The sequence below is a fragment of the Symphalangus syndactylus genome, chromosome 3 (genome assembly GCF_028878055.3).
Source record: "Symphalangus syndactylus isolate Jambi chromosome 3, NHGRI_mSymSyn1-v2.1_pri, whole genome shotgun sequence".
Taxonomy (NCBI): domain Eukaryota; kingdom Metazoa; phylum Chordata; class Mammalia; order Primates; family Hylobatidae; genus Symphalangus; species Symphalangus syndactylus.
Window position 1 is genome coordinate 108,663,555 of NC_072425.2, and position 20,509 is coordinate 108,684,063.

The 20,509-nt window shown below is 36.3% G+C and overlaps 1 protein-coding gene across 10 annotated transcripts in view; it reads right to left on the minus strand.

Annotated features, from left to right (window-relative positions):
• Positions 1-20,509, minus strand: part of ANKIB1 (ankyrin repeat and IBR domain containing 1) — a 164,810-nt gene that overhangs the window by 95,708 nt on the left and 48,593 nt on the right. For 9 of the 10 annotated variants that reach the window (XM_063636355.1, XM_055272728.2, XM_055272726.2 and 6 more), the window contains exon 2: positions 12,939-13,217. In XM_063636355.1, the coding sequence (XP_063492425.1) occupies positions 12,939-13,126 (188 nt within the window). In that variant the 5' untranslated portion in view covers positions 13,127-13,217. Of the gene's footprint in view, positions 1-6,041; positions 6,213-12,938; positions 13,218-20,509 lie in introns of those variants that run through there. The other variant, XM_055272729.2, reaches the window with a different exon arrangement.

A 20,509-nucleotide genomic window follows, 5' to 3' on the forward strand; every position in this document is an offset into this window, starting at 1 on the left:
GGCACCCGCCAACACGCTTGGCTAATTTTTTGTATTTTTAGTAGAGACGGGGTTTCACCGTGTTAGCCAGGATGGTCTCGATCTCCTGACCTCGTGATCCACCCACCTCAGCCTCCCAAAGTGCTGGGATTACAGGCGTGAGCCACCGCGCCCAGCCTACACAGTGTCTTAATCTGCTTGAGCTATTACAAAAATATCATAAACTGAATGGCTTATAAACAAGAAACACTTATTTCTCACAGTTGTGGATGCTGGTAAGTCCAAGATTAAGGTGCCAGGTGATTCAGTGTCTGGTAGGGGCTCATTCCTCATGGAGGCCTTCTCGTGTTCTCTCACATGGTGGGAGGGGCAGCTACTCCCACCATGTCACTGTGCACTACTCCCATTCCTGAGGGCTCCAACCTCATGATCTAATTACCCTCCAATGCCCCGTTCAGACCACAGCACACAGTATAATACTTTCTGAGGGGAGTTGTGGTTAGATCTAGAAGACTGAGATCTAATTCCACGGTGAGTGTTTATCTCAAAGATAGGTCTAGGTGAGTTGCCTTTACTACTACTGCCAAACCCAGATCTAAGAGTTGTGCCTAGCTCCTAAAATGAGTCACAGGATTAATAGTTGAGCTAGAAAAGGCAAGGGAAGGGATTCTACCCTGGAGCCTCCAAAAGGAATGCAGCCCTGCCAACACCTAGGGTAGTTCAGTGGAGCCATTATAGTCTTCTGAATTCCAGAACTGTAAGATTTGTGTTGTTTTAAGCCACTAATTTGTGGCACTTTGTGACAGCAGCAACAGGAAATTAACTCAGCAAGGAACCCTAAAAATATCAATCTGGGATGTTATAGAGGAAGGCTTGTATTAACAGACCTCCTCCCCTCTTGGAGACCAGAGGGTGGGGTGGGCTGGAGTGGGGTGGTGGGTGGGAGGAAGAATCTATCCCTGAGCAAAAACAAATTTTCCTAGGGGAAAGATAAGACTAGCACCTCTCGGTTTTACAACTTAGGGAATACTTTCATGGTCTCGAGGATCATCCACTCCTCACTCCCTTCAAATGTAAATACGTATCTCACAGGCAGTAAATCTCTCTGGAGTCCTCAACCTCTATTCAGCCATAATTTAATTTCCAAAGCTCATTTTTTAGTCCACGTTCCAAGTTTTAGTAAAGTTTGCTCAGGTTTTCTCTACATGCTTATTTTCTCTACAGCTCCATGTAGCCTTTATGGTGTTCTGATGCCGGCAGTACACTCCAATACTTGCTCAATTTGGTTTCCTAGGAACTGATTCAGGCCATTTAAGCAAACCCAACACTGCTTAGAAGCCTCTTTACACTAGGCTCCCCTCCACAGTTCAGTTTGCCACTCTTTTCTTTGTCTTCATATAGCATCCTAATTATACAACTCATTACATTTTATCATACTTTTTTACCTATCTGTTCCCTTCTCCCAAACAGTTTATAGGCTTTTAAGGCAGGGCCTATATTCTGTTCTTTCTTGAATCCCCAACACAGTGTCACATACACAGCAAATTCATGCCATAATTTTGATAAATGAATTGGATGCATATTAAACTTTCATGACCTAGATCAGTGACATGGGATTGGGGATCTCTTGAGCCAGCAGTGCAGTACATTGGTTAAGAACGTGGTCCCAGACTGCTAGGTTCTAATCCTACTTCTGTCACTTTCTAGCTGTGTCACCTTGGGCAAGTTACATAATAGCTCATAACAACTAATATATGATCCACATCCTTTGACTGAGTAAAACTACTCCTGAGAGTTCATCTTAAGGGAAATACATAAAAATTTATAGAAACAATGAAAATCAATACAGTGTTACTTTGAACAGAAAAATCTGGAAATCACTTAAGCGTTTAATAATAGAAATGGGAAACGTAAATCTGATATACAATAGAAAATTATAGTCATTAAAGTCTATCCACGAGTGTTATAGCTAAGTGGAAGTATAAGAATAGAATTCCCTTTCCCTTCTCAATCTTCTAAATATATATGGATAAAAACTAGAAGGGAACATGGAATAATTCTAACATTTGCTTAGGGGAGGCAAGAATATGGGTAATTTTTTTAATACAGCCATAATGTTGCTTAATAGTTAAAATATACATTTTCCCTATTCAACTGCTGATAATAAAATTCCCAATCATATTTCCTTGTATTTATGATTGAATTACAGTGGGTAGCCAAAATTAAAACCATACTCTAAAATGTATTCAAGATTAATATCTCTTCTACCAGGCATGATTGACAAAAAAAGATTTCATTTTCTTAAAAATTTAATTAAGAAATTATTAAAGCTAATTCTGATTCTGTAAATACCTTGTACAAACACATTTATCTAGCCTTTCTTATCCCCATTTCCAATATATCAGTTATTCTCTTAGTTTGCTCAGGAGAGTTCAGGTTCTTATCACAAAGAAATTTAATGTAAATTGAGAGAATGTCAGTTGATATGGAAGGACCAATCTCGCTCTCTCTAGTATTAAATATCTCTAGATCCTCCCCATATAGAGAAGAGAGTGAGACACTCTCTTGCCAATCTGCCGGGTTCATTAATCAAACCAAACACACAGAGTGTATTATTCTGAAGTAAAAGTATTAAAATAACTTCTTTATACATATTTACTCAAGAAAGAGTCTCAAATTATTAGACACAATAGCATATCTGCATATTTTACGCTAAAGCTATTTATAAAATTGAATATTCTAATTTTATTGATTCATCTGTTTAAATTCAAAGGAGACTCTTCCTAAATTTACATAAATGTATAAATGGAATAATGAGTATAAAATCGATATGTATGTTTTAGACCCCTTTCTGTAACTATATTAGCAGTTATGGATTTTTTTTAACTACTTGCATATGAAGTTAATTCTGGAACAGGGATAGGAGATAATTAACAGGAAGGTGGGGTAGGGAAAACATTAACCTGGGGAAAAAATCCATCCCTTTCATGTGACCCTAATAACCCATCCAGGAGCCACGTGTTTTTTTCTAGATTATTTCACTGTTAATTCTCAAGCAGCCAGTTTATAGCTGTTACCTCTATTTCTTCTACATTCATTCTCCACTTCAGTATGACCCTATTCTTATCACTACATGGAAGTTTCACTCTCTCATGTAACCAGGAATTTCCTAAGAGCTAACTTATTCATCATTGTCCTTAATTTTTGTTCTAAACTTTAAATTACCTACTGCTTCATTTACCTCCTGACCTTTCTATTACCTTGGCTTCCGTAATCACACTTTTTCAATAATCCTCTTAATTTTTTTCAGTACAACAATTTCTCTTTTACCCATGATGATGGCTCTACTTCCTACCCCATTACTGGAAGCAAGTTTCAGTTCTTGACCCCCATGTTCTTCTCCACACACATTGTCTTCTTTCAGAGAGTCCATCCACTCTGAAAGCCATTTATTTTTCAATGGTTTATGTGAATACACTTTGTAAATTGGGAAGTACGACCAGAACCCAAATGACAGGCAGTAGCGGCAGAATCACGGGTTTCCCTCAAAGGGCTTCTACTATAGATTGAGTATCCCTAATTCAGAAATCTGAAATGCTCCAAGATCTGAAATGTTTTGAGTGCCAATGTGACTCTCAAAGAAAATGCTCATTTGAGCATTTAGATTTCAAATTTTTGCATGTGGGATGCTCAACTAGGTAACTGTAATGCAAATATTCAAAATCCAAAGAAATCCAAAATCTGAAACAATCTAGTCCCACTCATTTTGAATAAGAGATGCTCAATTTGTGTCACTTCTGTGATAATTCTTAATGCTCTATCATCCTGTATGACATCTCATCTGACCCCATTCCATATTCTTAAATCTTACAGGCCTTTCTCTTGCACTCATACTCAAGTGAACTCTCTCTGAAGTAACTGTCTTTTCTCTCAGAGCCTCAATTTCTTGCAATAACTCTTTTTATTCCACCAGTCATATATACTTAAACCTTCAGTTCCTTTGAAATATCCTCTTTCATGCAACATTGATTGAGCACTCATTATTTGCCAGGTACTATTCTAAAAATTAGGGATATTGTAAAGAAAACAGATAAAGTCCCTGCCCTACGGGGTTTGCATGCAAGATAAGGGGGGTTGGTAGAGGAAACCTGTATTTCAATTTATTGAAAAGAACTTAGCTCCTAAAATATAAAACAGTCAAAAAATAGAAATCAATAACTGGAAACTCTATCTTAACTAATCCTCAAAGCTACAGACTTTGATATTAACATGTGCTCTAATAAAGACAGGCTCTAATAAATATTTTCTATTTTATTTATACCCAAAGACAAGCCCCTTTTATTTCCAAATAAGCAAAAGAGGCTGTTTTGTAGAAGATACAACTAATGAATTATATATCCAAATTAGAACACACTGACTCCAAGTCCATGGCTTTTTTATACATTAAGCAGTAGCTATGAGTATAGATTTAGTTTCCCATAAAAGAGGCAGTGTGATTGTGATGTGATATAATATAAACACACAGCATGTGGATTCAGAGAGAGAGAGAGAGATGCAAAGGTGCATCTATTACCATATTATTCTACCTAAGAAAGGAAGAAAGTGATGCCTGCTATTGCAGATACCACATAGCTAAAGGAAATGGGAAAAAAATCAAGGTCTTATTCCAAATGGGTGCTTTACTTTATAGCTAAAAGGTCCGTGACTAGGAATATCTACCTTTGCCTACATATATATGTCATATATTAGGAATCTAGGCCGGATGCAGTGGCTCACGCCTGTAATCCCAACACTTTGGGAGGCTGAGGTGAGTGGATCACTTGAGGTTAGGAATTCCAGACCAGCCTGGCCAACATAGTGAAACTCCATCTCTACTAAAAATACAAAAATTAGCCCGGGGTGGTGGCAGGCACCTGTAATCCCAGCTACTCAGGAGGCTGGGGCAGGAGCACTGCTTGAACCTGGGTGGCAGAGGCTGCAGTGAGCCAAGATCACACCACTGCACTCCAGCCTGGGTGACAGAGTGAGACTCCATCTCAAAAGAAAAGAAAAAAGGAATCTAGCTAAGCTCAGCTAGAGTCTACACTGAAGTCTCAGAAAGGCATCCCGGATTATACAAGGCAGCATGAGAAAGTGATAGTCATCAACTTGTGAGAAAGTAAAGTAGGATTAAATATAGCACAACATTTTAACCTGCCTAAAACAAAAATAATTAAATAAAAGTTATTTTACTTAATGCTGATGAGTAAATGCTATTTATCCTTATTTGACATGATGTAAAAGTATAAAAGAATTAATTTCTTATTCCAAAATCAATTAATCATTTAAAATAATAATCTGGCAAAATGAAAAGGAAACCTGTAGAACTGGAGAATATATTTGCAAACCATACACCTGAAAAATAGAATAAAAACTATATAAAGAACTCATAAAATGCAATAGCACAAAACAAATAACTCAATTAAAAAATGGGCAAAGGACCTAAATAGATGATTTTCCAAACAAGATATACAAATGACCAACACTCATATAAAAAATTTTCAACATCACCAATAATCACGGAAATGCAAATCAAAATCACAGTGAAATATCGCCTTATACCTGTTTGCATGGCAATTATCAAAAAAAACAAAAGGTAAGTGATGACAAAAATGTGGAAAGAAGGGAAAACCCTGGTACACTGCTCATGGAAATGTAAATTGGTACAACCATTATGGAAAACAGTACGGAAGTTATGTAAAACATTAAAAACAGAACTACCATATGATCCAGGAATCTTACTTCTGGGTATATATCCAAGGAAATAAAATCACAAACTCAGAAGAGATATCGGTACTCCCATGTTCACTACAGCATTATTTGTAATAGATAAGATACAGAAACAACCTAAATATCCATCAATGGGAGAATGGATAAAGAATATGTGGTATATATACAATGGAATATTATTCAGTCTTAAAAAAGAAGGAAATCCTGCCATTTTCGACATAGATGAACCTGGAGGACATTTTGCTAAGTGAAATGCACTATACACAGAAAGACAAATGAGTGCAAGGTCTCACATGTAGAATTTTTAAAAGTTGAACTCAGGAACAGAGGCTAGAATGGTGGTTAACCAGGGCCAGGGGTAAAGAAAATGGGGAGATGTTCGCCAAAGGGTACAAATTTTCAGTTAGAAGATGAATTAGGTTCTGGAGACCTAATAAACAGCATGGTAACTATAGTTAATAATTATATATTATACACTTGAAATTTGCTACAAAAGTATAATTTAAGTATTTTCACTTAAATTACTATCTGAGGAGATAAATATGTTAAGTAGCTTGACTGTCATAATCAGTTCACAATGTATACATACATATTAAAACATCACATTGTATACCTTAAATATATACAATTTTTATTTGTCAACTATACCTAAATAACTATCTGAGGAGATAAATATGTTAAGTAGCTTGACTGTCATAATCAGTTCACAATGTATACATACATATTAAAACATCACATTGTATACCTTAAATATATACAATTTTTATTTGTCAACTATACCTAAATAAACCTGGAAAAAAATTGATTTGTGATTCTCTCTATACTATCTAAATAAATTTCCAAAGACAAAAGAATACATGATTCAAGAATTAGGGTTGTTTATTCTCAGGAAATGGGAACAATAAGGTAATTTGTTTCTAGCTTAATATGTTAAAAGCTTTAATTAAAAAAATATGAGCCATTGTCCTTCAAACCAGAAAAGAAAAAAGAAAATATCCAAAGACTTTCGGTAGAAGTTGTAAGAACGTAAGTATAAAGTTAAGTATCATAAAAGTAACCCAAACTGGTAAGTAAAAGAGAATATACAATCATATTTCCTGTAGGTCTTTACGCATTCAATAGAATGATAACCACATGACAGGGACAGACAGACATATTTCTGCTTGGAGGAACCAGATCAGCAGTTTTTATAATATTTTAGGTTAACAAGACCCTTATACGATTTTAAAAATTACTGGCCAGGTGTGGTGGCTCATTCCTGTAAGTCCCCGCACTTTGGGAGGCCGACGAAGGGTGGACTGCTTGAGCTCAGGAGTTCAAGATCTGTCTGCCAACATGGCAAAATCCCATCTCTACAAAAAATTAAAAAAAAAAAATTGGCCAGACATAGTGGCACATGCCTGTAGTCCCAGCTACTTGGGAGGCTGAGGCAGGAAAATTCTTTTTTTTTTTTTTTTTTTTTTTTTTTTTGAGACGGAGTCTCGCTCTTTCACCCAGGCTGGAGTGCAGTGGCGCAATCTTGGCTCACTGCAGGCTCCGCCCCCCGGGGTTCGCGCCATTCTCCTGCCTCAGCCTCCGGCGTAGCTGGGACTACAGGCGCCCGCCACCTCGCCCGGCTAATTTTTTTTGTATTTTTAATAGAGACAGGGTTTCACCGTGTTAGCCAGGATGGTCTCGATCTCCTGACCTCGTGATCCGCCCGCCTCGGCCTCCCAAAGTGCTGGGATTACAGGCGTGAGCCAGGAAAATTCTTGAGCCTGAGGTCGAGGCTGCAGTGAGCTGTGATTGTGCCACTGCACTCCAGCCTGGGCTGGACCTGAGCAAGACCCTGAGCAGACTGAGCAAGACCCTGTCTCAGACAAAAAAAAAAAAAAAATAACTGTAGGTTCCTAAGAGTTTTTGTTTATATGGGTTATACATTAATTTTAAAAATAAACCCATTATATATTAACAACATTTTTAAATAAAAATAACTATATTTTAAAAAATTAAGTGAAAAGAGCAGCATTGTTTTACATGTTTACAAATCTACAAATGGAAGACCGCCGGATTTTCACAGGATTGCATCTGTTGTATTGTTTTGGTTTAAATAAAGAAAATCCAGCCTTTATATAGTTAGGAAAGGGAGAAATGTTTTTAAATATCTGTCTCAGATAATAGTGAATATTCATATTTGATACTATACCAAAAATTCAACACTGGTAATTTCTTAAAGATCAGTTGCAATGTAGTATCTGAAATGATATAAATGACCTTTTTATACTGTTACATTAAAGTCCATTGGTCTATCTTACATTTTGTTTGTTTTTTTTTTTTTTTTGAGACGGAGTCTTGCTGTGTCCCCCAGGTTGGAGTGCAGTGGCGCGATCTCAGCTCACTGCAAGCTCCGCCTCCCGGGTTCACGCCATTCTCCTGCCTCAGCCTCCCGAGTAGCTGGGACTACAGGCGCCCACCAACACGCCCGGCTAATTTTTTGTATTTTTTTTTTTTAGTAGAGATGGGGTTTCACCGTGTTAGCCAGGATGGTCTCGATCTCCTGACCTTGTGATCCGCCCGCCTCGGCCTCCCAAAGTGCTGGCATTACAGGCTTGAGCCACCGCGCCCGGCCTATCTTACATTTTGAATATATCTTTCACCCATACATAATTTTTAAAAATCATACACTGATCTTCTCAAAAATAGATTCACTGAGTTACGCAGATCTTCCAGATGTCACATTTCATTAAACAATATAAAAAGCTATCATCGTCAATCTTATCAGCAAAGTCTGTGTTGAGAAGTTGTTGAGCTGAAGGTGGTGAATACAAGTTTTTCTGGATTTTAATAATCACTTGACAGCTCAAATTTTATCATTAGCAACAAATAACTGGCAGTAGCATTCTCTGAATTGACAGACTCAATTCATTTTCAAGAAAATGTTGGCTAAGTACCCAAGTCTAAACAACCACTGTTTTCTTGTTGTTGCTAGTTGTAAAATGCTGTTCCATTAAAAAAGTGGCCGGGCGTGGTGGCTCACGCCTGTAATCCTAGCACTTCGGCAGGCCGAGGCGGGCGGATCATGAGGTCAGGAGATCGAGACCATCCTGGCTAACACGGTGAAACACGCTTTCTACTAAAAGTACAAAAAATGAGCCAGGTGTGGTGGCGGGCGCCTGTAGTCCCAGCTACTCAGGAGGCTGAGGAAGGAGAATAGCCTGAACCTGGGAGGCAGAGCTTGCAGTGAGCCGAGATTGCGCCACTGTACTCCAGCCTGGGCTACAGAGCAAGATTCCATCTCAAAAAAAAAAAAAAAAAAAGTACGCAGTTCAACTCACAACTCAAACAACAGCACAGATGCGCTTCCTCAGAGCCATCGTCGTATTTTGGTATGTAGCAGAAACGCTTTATGCATACTTTGAAGTTGTCACAGAATATTAAAAAGATGTGTTACTTAAGGGTGGAGATTAATTAAGATTAATTTTACTGCTTTAATTGAGGATTTTTTTAGGGGAAACTGCTTTTTTTTTTTTTTTTTTTTTTTAACTGCAAGTGCCTAACAGTGATGAATACAATGATTACTAATACAGTTTGGTGCAACTACCTTCATTCATCTCAAAGGTGCCAGCAGTTTTATCCTCTATTTTTTGCACTGCCACTGCAAATGCCAACACAGTATAAAAGGCAAATAACATCTTGGTATAACTATAAAAATAGTTTTGACTTCATGTACCCTTTGAAAGAGTCTCTGGATCCAGGAGTCCTCAGAACACATTTTAAGAATCACTGGACTAAATGACTTTCTTATGTAATGTTTTCCACTTATATAAAGTATATTTGTAAACTCTACTATGAGGTTAAAAAGTATTTTACCACTTGGTTTCTTTTATGTTAAAATATACACATTACCTTAGTAATAATAATATTTAAATACATTTTATATTGGTATTATAAATAAGTTTTAATTAATCACATATAATATTTGATATTAAATATTACTGAAGTATCCAATATTAGTTTTGTAATATATCAACAGTTTTATAATTTCACTTAAAGTGTTCAACTTAAATAAGCAAAACAAAACAAAAAGGTCATGTTAAAAAGCCTTAATAGATTAGTAATCCACAATCTATTGAGAACAAACTAGGTGTCTAGCACTGTATTTATAATATTTACTAATTCTAGTAGAGATGAGTTTAGTAATAATAATAATAATATGATTTTAAATGTATTGTAGGAATTTCAGAGAACAGAAAGAATACTGCAGGTCAGAGTAGTTGGGGATGAATTCACAAAGAAGGCAGAAACTGAGTTAGGACTTCAAGGACAGGTAATTAGAGAAGAGAGAAGCCATTTGAGAATCCAGAAACAACTGGAATGAAGCTAAGTGGGTGGCATTCTTAAAAGTGGGAAAAGCAAGAGGGAAGTCAATCAACCAGTTTGAATGGCAAGATCATGCTAGAAAGTAACAAGAGAATAGGCTGAGTAGAATGAAGCCAGAAGTAAAGAGAGTTTTGGAAGCCAAATAGAATATAATGTAATAAACAAGGTATTATAATCTTCTCAAGACAGAAAGAACACTGAAAGGCTATGCTTTAGTAAAATTAATCTGGACATTAGACTATAAGAAGAGACTTGTAAAAAAAACCATTTAGATGCCAGATACTTTTAAGTATTAGGAGCAGGGGATGATTAAGAGTGAAATAAGTTTAGGGCAAAAGAAATGGAAAGAAGTAAATCCAAGAGTAAGACTTAGTGAACTTAGTAGCATGGTGGTAAAGGAGAAGAGTAAATCAAGGATGATTTAAAGATATTAAAGATTCTAGTGGTGAGAAATAATAAACATTAGCAAGTGTATATTGTATATTAGGCAGCATAATAGACATGTAACACATTAACTGTTTAATTGTCCTACAAGTTCTGTGAGGTAAATATACATTATACAGATAAGAAAACGCAGTCCAGAGTGACAAAGTAATTTGTTTTGCTAATAAGTGACAGGCAGTCCTGACACATAAGCTGATATGACTACTGAAATAAGAGGCTGTCAGTACAGTGGTTAAGAGCCCAAAGCTTACAGTCGTCTACCTGGGCAACAAGCTTCGCCAGTTACAAGTTGTGAGACCTTACTGTGCTTCAGTTTTCTCACCTATAAAATACAGACAATAAACTACCTCATAAAATTGTAATGAGGATTCAGATAAAGCATGTACAGCACTGTTAATAGCTCTATTAAACAGTAAGCCCTCAATAAACATTTGCCATTATTATATCAGCATAATATGCTGGTGTCATTAACATGGGGAAGACCCAGTTTTGGAAGGCAAAATATAAAATTTCAAACAAGCTAAGCTGGAGGTGGCTTCTAAGTATCTATTTTTAGAGAAATAAAAATGAAAGATAAAAGCAAAAAAATGAGGTAAGAGAAATATCTATAAAAATCATGAATATGTGGGCTAAGAAATAGTTCCTCTTGATAAATAAACAATTAACAAATAAAAAAAAAAAAAAAAAAATCAAGATAAACCTAATTAAGTCATAGGCCTGGATGATCTGAATTATTTATGAAATTTTTCTCATTCAAAAATTCTGATATTAAAAATATTTCTTTGTGTAATGATTTTATAGAACTTCTATTTACTCTGTGTAAAATACTATGCTAGATGCTAGAAGTACAAAGAAGATACCTTTAGAAAAGTTATTAATATAGGTAGGCAGAGAGAAGCTATACAAAATTGTAAAACATAATAGATAATGTACAGCAAATACGTGAGGCAAACAAACAAATGATAAAGAGCCATAAAAGTTTTTTTAAAAAGAGAGAGGTTCCTATGGGTTATGACAACCTAAGTAGATAGATGTGGCACACACAGGATCTTGAAGAGCAAAATTTAGATAAAAAGACCCTTTGGGAGGCCAAGTGAGAGGATGGCTTGAGGCTAGGAGTACAAGACTAGATGGGGCAACACAGCAAGATTCCAGCTCTACAAAAAATACACAAAATACCAGCTGGCTATGGTGGCCCAGGCCTGTAGTCCTAGCTAATTGGGAAGCTGAGGTAGGAGGATAGCTTGAGTCTAGAAGTATGAGGTTACAGCAAATTATGATCACACCACTACACTCCAGCCTGAGTGACAGAGCAAGACCCTGTTTCTATTAAAAAAAAAATCAGGTAAGAAAGGGAAAAGGGAGAGGAGTGAGAAAGAGAGAGATACTCCTGGCCAAGAGAACAGCATGGACATGGCAGACAGAACCCTCATGGCATGTTTTGGAGATAGCAAAAAAAGCAGCTTAATTGGAACAATAATTTGTACACGGAAGCAATAGGAAAAAGGCTGAACGTTAAGTTTTTTTTTCAAGTTCCAAAGAGCTCTGAATACTAGTTCTAGAATTATATTTGACTGCATAAGAAAATAAGCATTTTTTTCCTTTCTCTTCTAGCACCAGACTTCTATACCTGCATAATCTACTTCTAAAAAAATTAACCTTGCTTTGTAACTATTGGTCTATTATTTGTTCCCTTTATTTTATAAGCTAGTAAATATCAAATGTAATTCCCATGTGATTAGGTAAGACTCTTCATATAGATTTGCTATGTCACTAAAGCTTTCTCGTTGAATAGGTATTTTTTAAAGTTTCTTAGTATTTTCAGTTTTAAGAAAATGTTTGGATTTTAGAAACATCTTTTCAAGTAGCTGAATCCCATTAAAAGAAAGGAAATTCAAACTGATCATGACTAGAAAAGGCAAATGCATCCATTTTTTAACTAAAAATAGCTGATCAGAGTTTGGAACTTTGCCTTTGGCACCATTCCCTGCATTTTTTTGACAGCTGACAACTACTGTTCTAGAATTGAAATGTTGTAAATTAAATACATCATTATCTAGAATTCATACTATGAAACATATTGAGGATCAAAATATAGCAACAAGAACACATGAACCAACCTCACTATTAAAGCTTTGGACTAATTCAGATATAATAAAGAAAATTTTACTAAATCATAATAAAGAAAATCATATCAAATATTTAGGTATATTTGGTTTTAGAAGTTTAATTCACTACAAGACCATATTACACGTACATGTTTGTATATATATCATGTCTGTATATGTCCGTATTTTAAAAAATCATAGTTCCTTTTTTTTCACCACTTTGTTACCAATTAGTTTACGGTAATACCCTAATACCAATTAGTTTATAGTAATACTTACCCTAATATTTTATTCATTCCATGTCTAGCAGCATAATGTAATGGAGTATTGTGCTGGTAGGGCTCCCCATAAGATGTATTTGGATCAAGAGATTCTTTTAGCTGAGGATTGTTTTCATATATTTGGCAGGCCAGGTTTTCATCACCATTGATGAGTGCTTTACGGAATTTGGTGGTTGTATTTCCCATGTTTTGTTTTGTTTTTTTCTGATAGGCAGTGGCACTTTTCTCCTTCTATCTTCAGCCACTTCTGGAACGCTTCTGCAACATCTTTCACATTCTAATGAAGGAAAAGTTATTCAAATTAGATTGTAAAACAATAATCACAAAAGAAACAATAACACAATTAGGAAAACTAAAAAAAAAATCTGGGAATCATCGATAAGGGAACCAACTGTATTACATTTTACCAAATTTATCTTAACAGCCAAAAAAATCTCAAATTTTTAACACTGTCCAAATTAACTTCTTGTTAAACTGTAACACTTTCCCACACAGAGACTGTTAAGGTTTCACAGGCTGTCCTTTGGATTACAAAAATTATCTCCATATATAACTTTTCAATTTTCCTCTTCATATGGCAGAAAATGAGCTTCACTGAATTTTAAGGTTGAAAACACTTAAATTTCTATATAAATTATGTATAAATCTTACTCAGCCAATTTGTGGGATAGTGAAAAATGCAGTAAATTTTGCCCAAACAAGAACTGCAGAAGAGGCGTTAAAATGCAGTAAAGGAAAAGTGAAACTGCTCAGTACTTTATGAGGACATCACAGAAAAGACTTAAAATGTAAACATACAGGAATACACAATTCAATGATACTCAGATCATCACAGAAAAGTACTAAAACTGATTATACACAGAACAATACAGTGATTATTCTACCATTTAAGACCATTAAATTTCTTTCTGCTATACAGAATTTAAGTCTGAAAACATCAAATGTTTATGCATACTATGTCTGGAAAGAGGTTATGATAATCATCACATGGGCAATGTGATTGCTAATTTATTTACTACTGAAGCAATGGGAAGTGGGTGGGGGAAGGTCACAGAAACAAACACTGGACATGAAGTTCAAAATACCATATTTGCCTACAACTAGTTACGTAATTTTAAGCAAGTTATTCATCCCCTAAAAGCCTCAGATTCCCATCTGTACAGCATGGAAAATGACCATTTCTTAGGTATGGCTATGAGGATTGTTAAGAGTTACTTAAAGTACCTACTACAGTCCTCAGTTAATGAGTCCAATAAATGCTAGTTTCATTCTATTCCAATAAACGTTGTTTCTGGATCTATTCTTGAGCTATGATGAAAATTAGTGACGAAGAAAACAGCATATGCAAAGGCAGGTATGAAAAAAAGGCCTACACAAGGAACAGTTAAGTATGAACAGAGTTCAGAGTCTCTAGCATTAGACTAACAAGAGATAAAAGAAAAAATAGGTTGGGACCAGATAAGGAACTTACACTTTAACCTGAAAAGAACAGATAATTAAAGGCTTTTATGCAGGGCAATGATATAATTATTTCATGCTTTAGAAAATTATTGTGACGATGTAGAAGATAGAATAGAGGGAGGAAAACTTAGAGGCAGAGAATACAACAGTCTTTCATGTTAATCTATTAATTCAGTGGGAGGCTGGACACTAAAACATAGCTTTAAAAAACAGGTGAAGGGTGTGGTGGCACGTGCCTATAATCCCAGTTACTCGGGAGGGTGAGGCAGGAGGATCACTTGAACCCAGGAGTTTGAAACCAGTTTGGGAAACATAGCCAGATCTCATCTTAAAACAAACAACATCAATAACAACAACAAACACAGGTGAAAATAATATGCACAGTGCTCAACACAGGCTTTGTATAGGGTAGTTCTCAACCTTGGCTGTATATTATAATAACCCGGGGAACTTCAGAGTCCTATTGACCCAACTACATCTCATAACAAAAATCAGAGTCTCTAGGGGAAGCACCCAGGCATGGGTATTTAAGCTCTTTATGTGATTTTCAATGTGCAGACACCACTGTATAAAAGGCTTCTGGAGCCCTGCAGCTAAATATCAGGGTAAGATGTCTGCCAAGCCTATTCTGGAAGTAGGCATTAACTACCTACTTACTATATAGCAGCACATTTTCTGGCCCACTACTATATGTAATGAGGTCACCATTTGGGCTTTTTAAGGGTTATTATTGATTTTTTTATTTTAAATATGCAAACATATACATACAGTAGAACATTTTGAATATATGAACAAAGGGAAAGAATTTAAAAGCTCATGGTTTACCTCACGGTTTACTGCAAGAAAACCACTGGTGGCATTTTGATACATAACCACCCTATTTAAATGTGTATATGTGTGTTTGTGTGTATAAAATATGTATGCATATACACAACATAAACATGTATACATTAATTGGATCATATGAAATAGTTTTTTATTTAATTTTTTCACAGGGTTGCTAAACCTTTAGCCTAAAATATTATACTTTTATTGTTTCATCTTGAAAAAGAGGAGCAAATCCTTCTCTCCCATACTATACACAATATACTACAGCTACTATTTGGAAACTTTCAGTTGTCTTGGTCCTTGATAGAATACAACCCAAATTACAAACATTTTCAAAGTTCTGGATTAGATTAATAAATAGCACATTTTCTGAGATTTACATTACTACTTTAGTGAAATATTCTATAAGAAAAATAATTTGTATCTAAGAAGTAAAAAAAAGAAATATCTAAGAAAGTAATGTTATCATGGGGTACTCATTTAAAGCAACAAGTTTTTAAAAAAAATCAATAATACTCTAAATGTGCATTAAATATTACTGTTACTCTGTTGAAAAGGATAATGGCATTGAGAAGTCATTTTGTGGCTTTCAGTTATTTTCATATCTGTTTCATTTTAAAATTTTGATCGATGAGCCTGAAAGTCACTAAGAAATGCATCATCTAAACGGTCACAGCTCAATTCCCCTCAGATTTATCTTCACAAACCTTGCCTAGAAATTTGCCACATGTATCCTTTTGCTTTTCCCTAGCCACAGCTATTATTGCCTGAGGTGATTGTTCCCTCTTTATTTGAATCAAAACCTTAAGTAATATTTCTGGAACTCCAAAATATGTCTATGTATAGAGCTTCATGAGGCAAGCACTGGAGTACCAAAGAGGCGAAAACAATTCCTTATTTTGGGCTTCCAATTCTTTACAGGAAAACCTGGGCAAGGTTTCATCATCTTTGAGTAGTAAAGCACAGCACTTAATAAGTATTTAATGAGAAGAAGAAAAATGTAGCCTGGGTCGGGCGTGGTAGCTTACGCCTGTAATCCCAGCACTTTGGGAGCCTGAGGCAGGTAGACCATGAGGTCAGGTGTTCAAGACCAGCCTGGCCAACAAAATGAAACACCGTCTCTACTAAAAATACAAAAAAATTAGCCGGGCGTGGTGGCGGGCGCCTGTAATACCAGCTACTCAGGAGGCTGTGGCAGGAGAATCAGTTGAACCTGCGAGGCGGAGCTTGCAGTGAGCCGAGATCACACCACTGCGCTCCAGCCCAGGCCACAGTGTGAGACTCTGTCTCAAAAAAAAAAAAAAAAGAAAAGAAAAAAGAAAAATGTAGCCTGTTGATGGACTCCAGAAAGCTTTACTTAGTTTCTGATTAACTTTTAATTGTGAATGTCTTTGTAACTCTAGCTTTCTTTTTTAAAATTTTTACTTTCATGGATACATAGTAGGTGTATATATTTAGGGAGTACATGAGATATTTTGAAACAGGCATGCAATGCATAATAATCACACCAGGGTAAATGGGGTATCCACCACCTCAAGCATTTGTCCTTGTGTTACAAACAAACCAATTATACTCTTTTTTTTTTTTTTTTGAGACGGGATCTCGCTCTGTTGCCCAAATTGGAGTGGAGCAATATGATCTCAGCTCACTGCAACCTCTGCCCCCCAAGTTCAAGCGATTCTCATGCCTCAGACTCCCAAGTAGCTGGAACTACAGGCATACGCCACCACAACCTTCTAATTTTTGTATTTTTAGTAGAGGCGGGGTTTCGCCATTTTGGCCAGGCTGGTCTCGAACTACTGACTTCAGGTGATCTGCCCACCTCGGCCTCCCAAAGTGCTGAGATTACAGGTGTGAGCCACTGCGCCCAACCCAATTATATTCTTCTAGTTATTTTAAAATGTACAATAAATTCTATAATCACTCCTCTGTGATAGCAACATCTTAGTCATTCTTTCTATTTTTTTTTTGTACCCATCAAACATCCCCAGTTCCCCCTCACCCTGCAACAACCCTTCTCAGCCTCTGGTAACCATTCTTCTACTTTCTATCTCCATAGCTTCAATTATTTTAACTTTCAACTCCCACAAATAAGTGTATAATTCTAGCTTCAAATCTGTCTCCCAACTGCACCATTCATAGGTTAATAATCTATAACAAAAACTCAACGGTACTTAAATTAACAAACTACTCCCAGAAATCTTTTACAGAAGATAAAGTTCTTCACAAATAAATAACCAAATCCTAATTCAACTATTCCCATAAAAGTATTTTTAGTAAAAATAGTAACTATATAAAAGTATATAACTGATTCCCATTCTTAATTTTAACTGGATATAGGTCACACACACACACTCATACTCAATTCAGTCTTCTGCAGTTATCTGCACTATTGATAATAACAACCTTAAATCTACAACTAAACTCTTTAGCCAGTAGAGAAACAAGCATAAAGTTCATTCAGGCAGCAGGTCCCAATACACACACACACACACACACACACACACACACAGACACACACACACACTTTCATACACATACTCAATTTAGTCTTCTGCAATTATCTGCACTACTGATAACAACAACCTTAAATCTACAACTAAATGCTTTAGCCAGTAGAGAAACAGGCAGGAAGTTCATTCAGGCAGCAGGTCCCAACACAACCCCATCCCACTCCAGGTTGAAATCAAACAGGTGAGTTTCTAAGATTCCAGAAAGCTCAAATTCCAAAGAAATGCTCTAATGGTTACTGTAATAATACTTCAAGAAAAGGAGAGGATGGGCTGGGCACAGTGGCTTACGTCTGTAATTCCAGAACTTTGGGAGGCTGAGGCAGGAGGATCGCTTGAGCCCAGGAGTTCAAGACCAGCCTGGCCAACATGGCGAAACTCTGTCTCTACAAAAAATACAAAAATTAACCAGGTGTGGTGGTGTGCCTCTGTAGTCCCAGCTACTTGAGAAGCTGAGGTGGAAGAATGGCTTGAGCCCAGGAGGCGGAAGTTGCAGTGAGCCGAGATAGTGCTACCCAACTCCAGCCTGGGTGATAGAGCCAGACTTAACTCTCAAAGGATAAGGTAAAGAAAGAAAACAAGACAGCAGAAAAAAGAAAAGTCAGCGGACAAAAAGCATGTGGACAAATAAAATACTAAGCTCTCAACCTGTTCATTCCCCTAGTCAACATGCATTTATTGACCAATGGTAATTTTGTCCCTGTGCATCAGAATCACCTGAGGAGATGATTTCAACTGGTCTTAAGGGGGACAAGGCCAGAGTGGGAAATTTAAAAGCTTCCCAGCTGATTATAATGCATGTCAGAGTTTAGAACCATGGACTAATTTTGAAACTATGCTAAGCCAAAAGTAGCGGCCAGAAATGTGATGGTGAGGAGCAGTGTGGTAGGAGTCAGCTTGTTATCTAGTTTACCAAGTAACTTAACCTCTTTGAGATGTTTCCTCAACTGTAAACCAGCAGTATTAATATCTACTTTCTTCAGTCAACAAATACAAATGAACAAATGGATAAAAATCACTACATTTATGGAGTTTGTTTCAGTGGGGATACATAGATGAACACTGTAAGGCTTTGATTTATTCTGTGTGCAGGTTTTTGAGCTTGATCTTTCTTAGCTCTTGCTTAACATTTTAAGCAAAATGCACTTAAGATTTATCCATGTTGATACATAAATCAATAGTTCAACCCTTATTATTACTGAATAGTATTCCACTGTATGGGTATACCACTACTTGTTTAATCATTCACTTACTGAAGGACAACTTGGTTGTTTCCAGTTGGGGCAATTATTATTAAGGCTGCCATAACATTCATATATAGGCTTTAAATGAACGTAAGTTTTAATTTCTCGAGTAAATATCCAAGAGTGGAACTGCTGGGATATGTACTAAGTCATATGTTTAACTTTATAAGAAACCACCAAATTGGTTTTCAGAGCAAATGTACCAGGATTCAGAGCATTCAGAGTTATTCTGAACCCTGGTCAGCATTTGGAATTGTCAGTTTCTAGTTAGTGAGATTTTTTTTTTTCTTTTTTGGTAGCCATTATAATGGATGTGTAGTAGTATTGTACAATGGTTTTCGTTTTCATTTCCCTAATGATGAATGATGTTGAACATGCTTTCATGCTTATTTGCCATGCATACACCTTGATTTGTGAAGTGTCTGTTTAAATAAATCTTTCGCCCGTTTTTAAGATGAAATATTATTGAATTTGAGATCCACATAGATGCTACAAAAAGTCCTTTGTTAGAAATGTAATTTGCAAATATTTCACTTTGAGCAAATTTGTATATAAGGTATTTTGCATATAGACATCCAATAGTTCCAGCACCGTTTGTTGAAAAGATTGTCCTTTCTGCATTGAGTTCCCTTTGTATCTTCGTAAAAAGCCAATTGACTGTGAATACTATATTGTCCTGATTACTGGGAGAACAAACATTTTAACAATATTAAGTCTCCTAATCCATGAACATGGGATTTCTATTTATGTCTTCTGTAACTGATTTTCAATGAGAGTTTTGTAGTTTGCATCATACAAATGGTACACATATTTGTCAGATTTATACCTAAGTATCTCTTTTTTGGGGGTGCTATTATGAATGGTGCTTTAGAAAATGTCAAATACCAAGTGTTCATATCTGGAATATAGAAATACAACTGAATTTGTATATTGGCCCCGTATTCTGCAAATGCGATAAATTCATTTATTAGTTCTAGGTTTTTTTTTTTCATGGATTTTTTGGGATTGTCTAAAGTAGATTTGTATTATCCATGAATGGTGGCAGTTTTTTTTTTTTTTTTTGAGACGGAGTCTTGCTCTGTCGCCCAGGCTGGAGTGCAGTGGCACAATCTCAGCTCACTGCAAGCTCCACTTCCCAGGTTCCAGCCATTCTCCTGCCTCAGCCTCCCGAGTAGCTGTGACTACAGGCACACACCGCCACACCTGGTTAATTTTTTTGTATTTTTAGTAGAGATGGGATTTCACCATGTTAGCCAGGATGGTCTCGATCTCTTGACCTCATGATCTGCCCACCCAGGCCTCCCAAAGTGCTGGGATTACAGGCGTGAGCCACCACGCCTGGCCTTTTTTTTCCTTTTATATTTTCATGTCTTCAATTTATTTTTCTTGCCTTACTGCACTAGATAGATGAATTTTAAAATTTGTGGACAGAAGTTTGAGAAGAAACATGATATTTGCATGGACTCAAAGCATCTCCCCCAAGATATTTCATAATTAGAATGTAAAAAACAGTAATTCACAGTGGA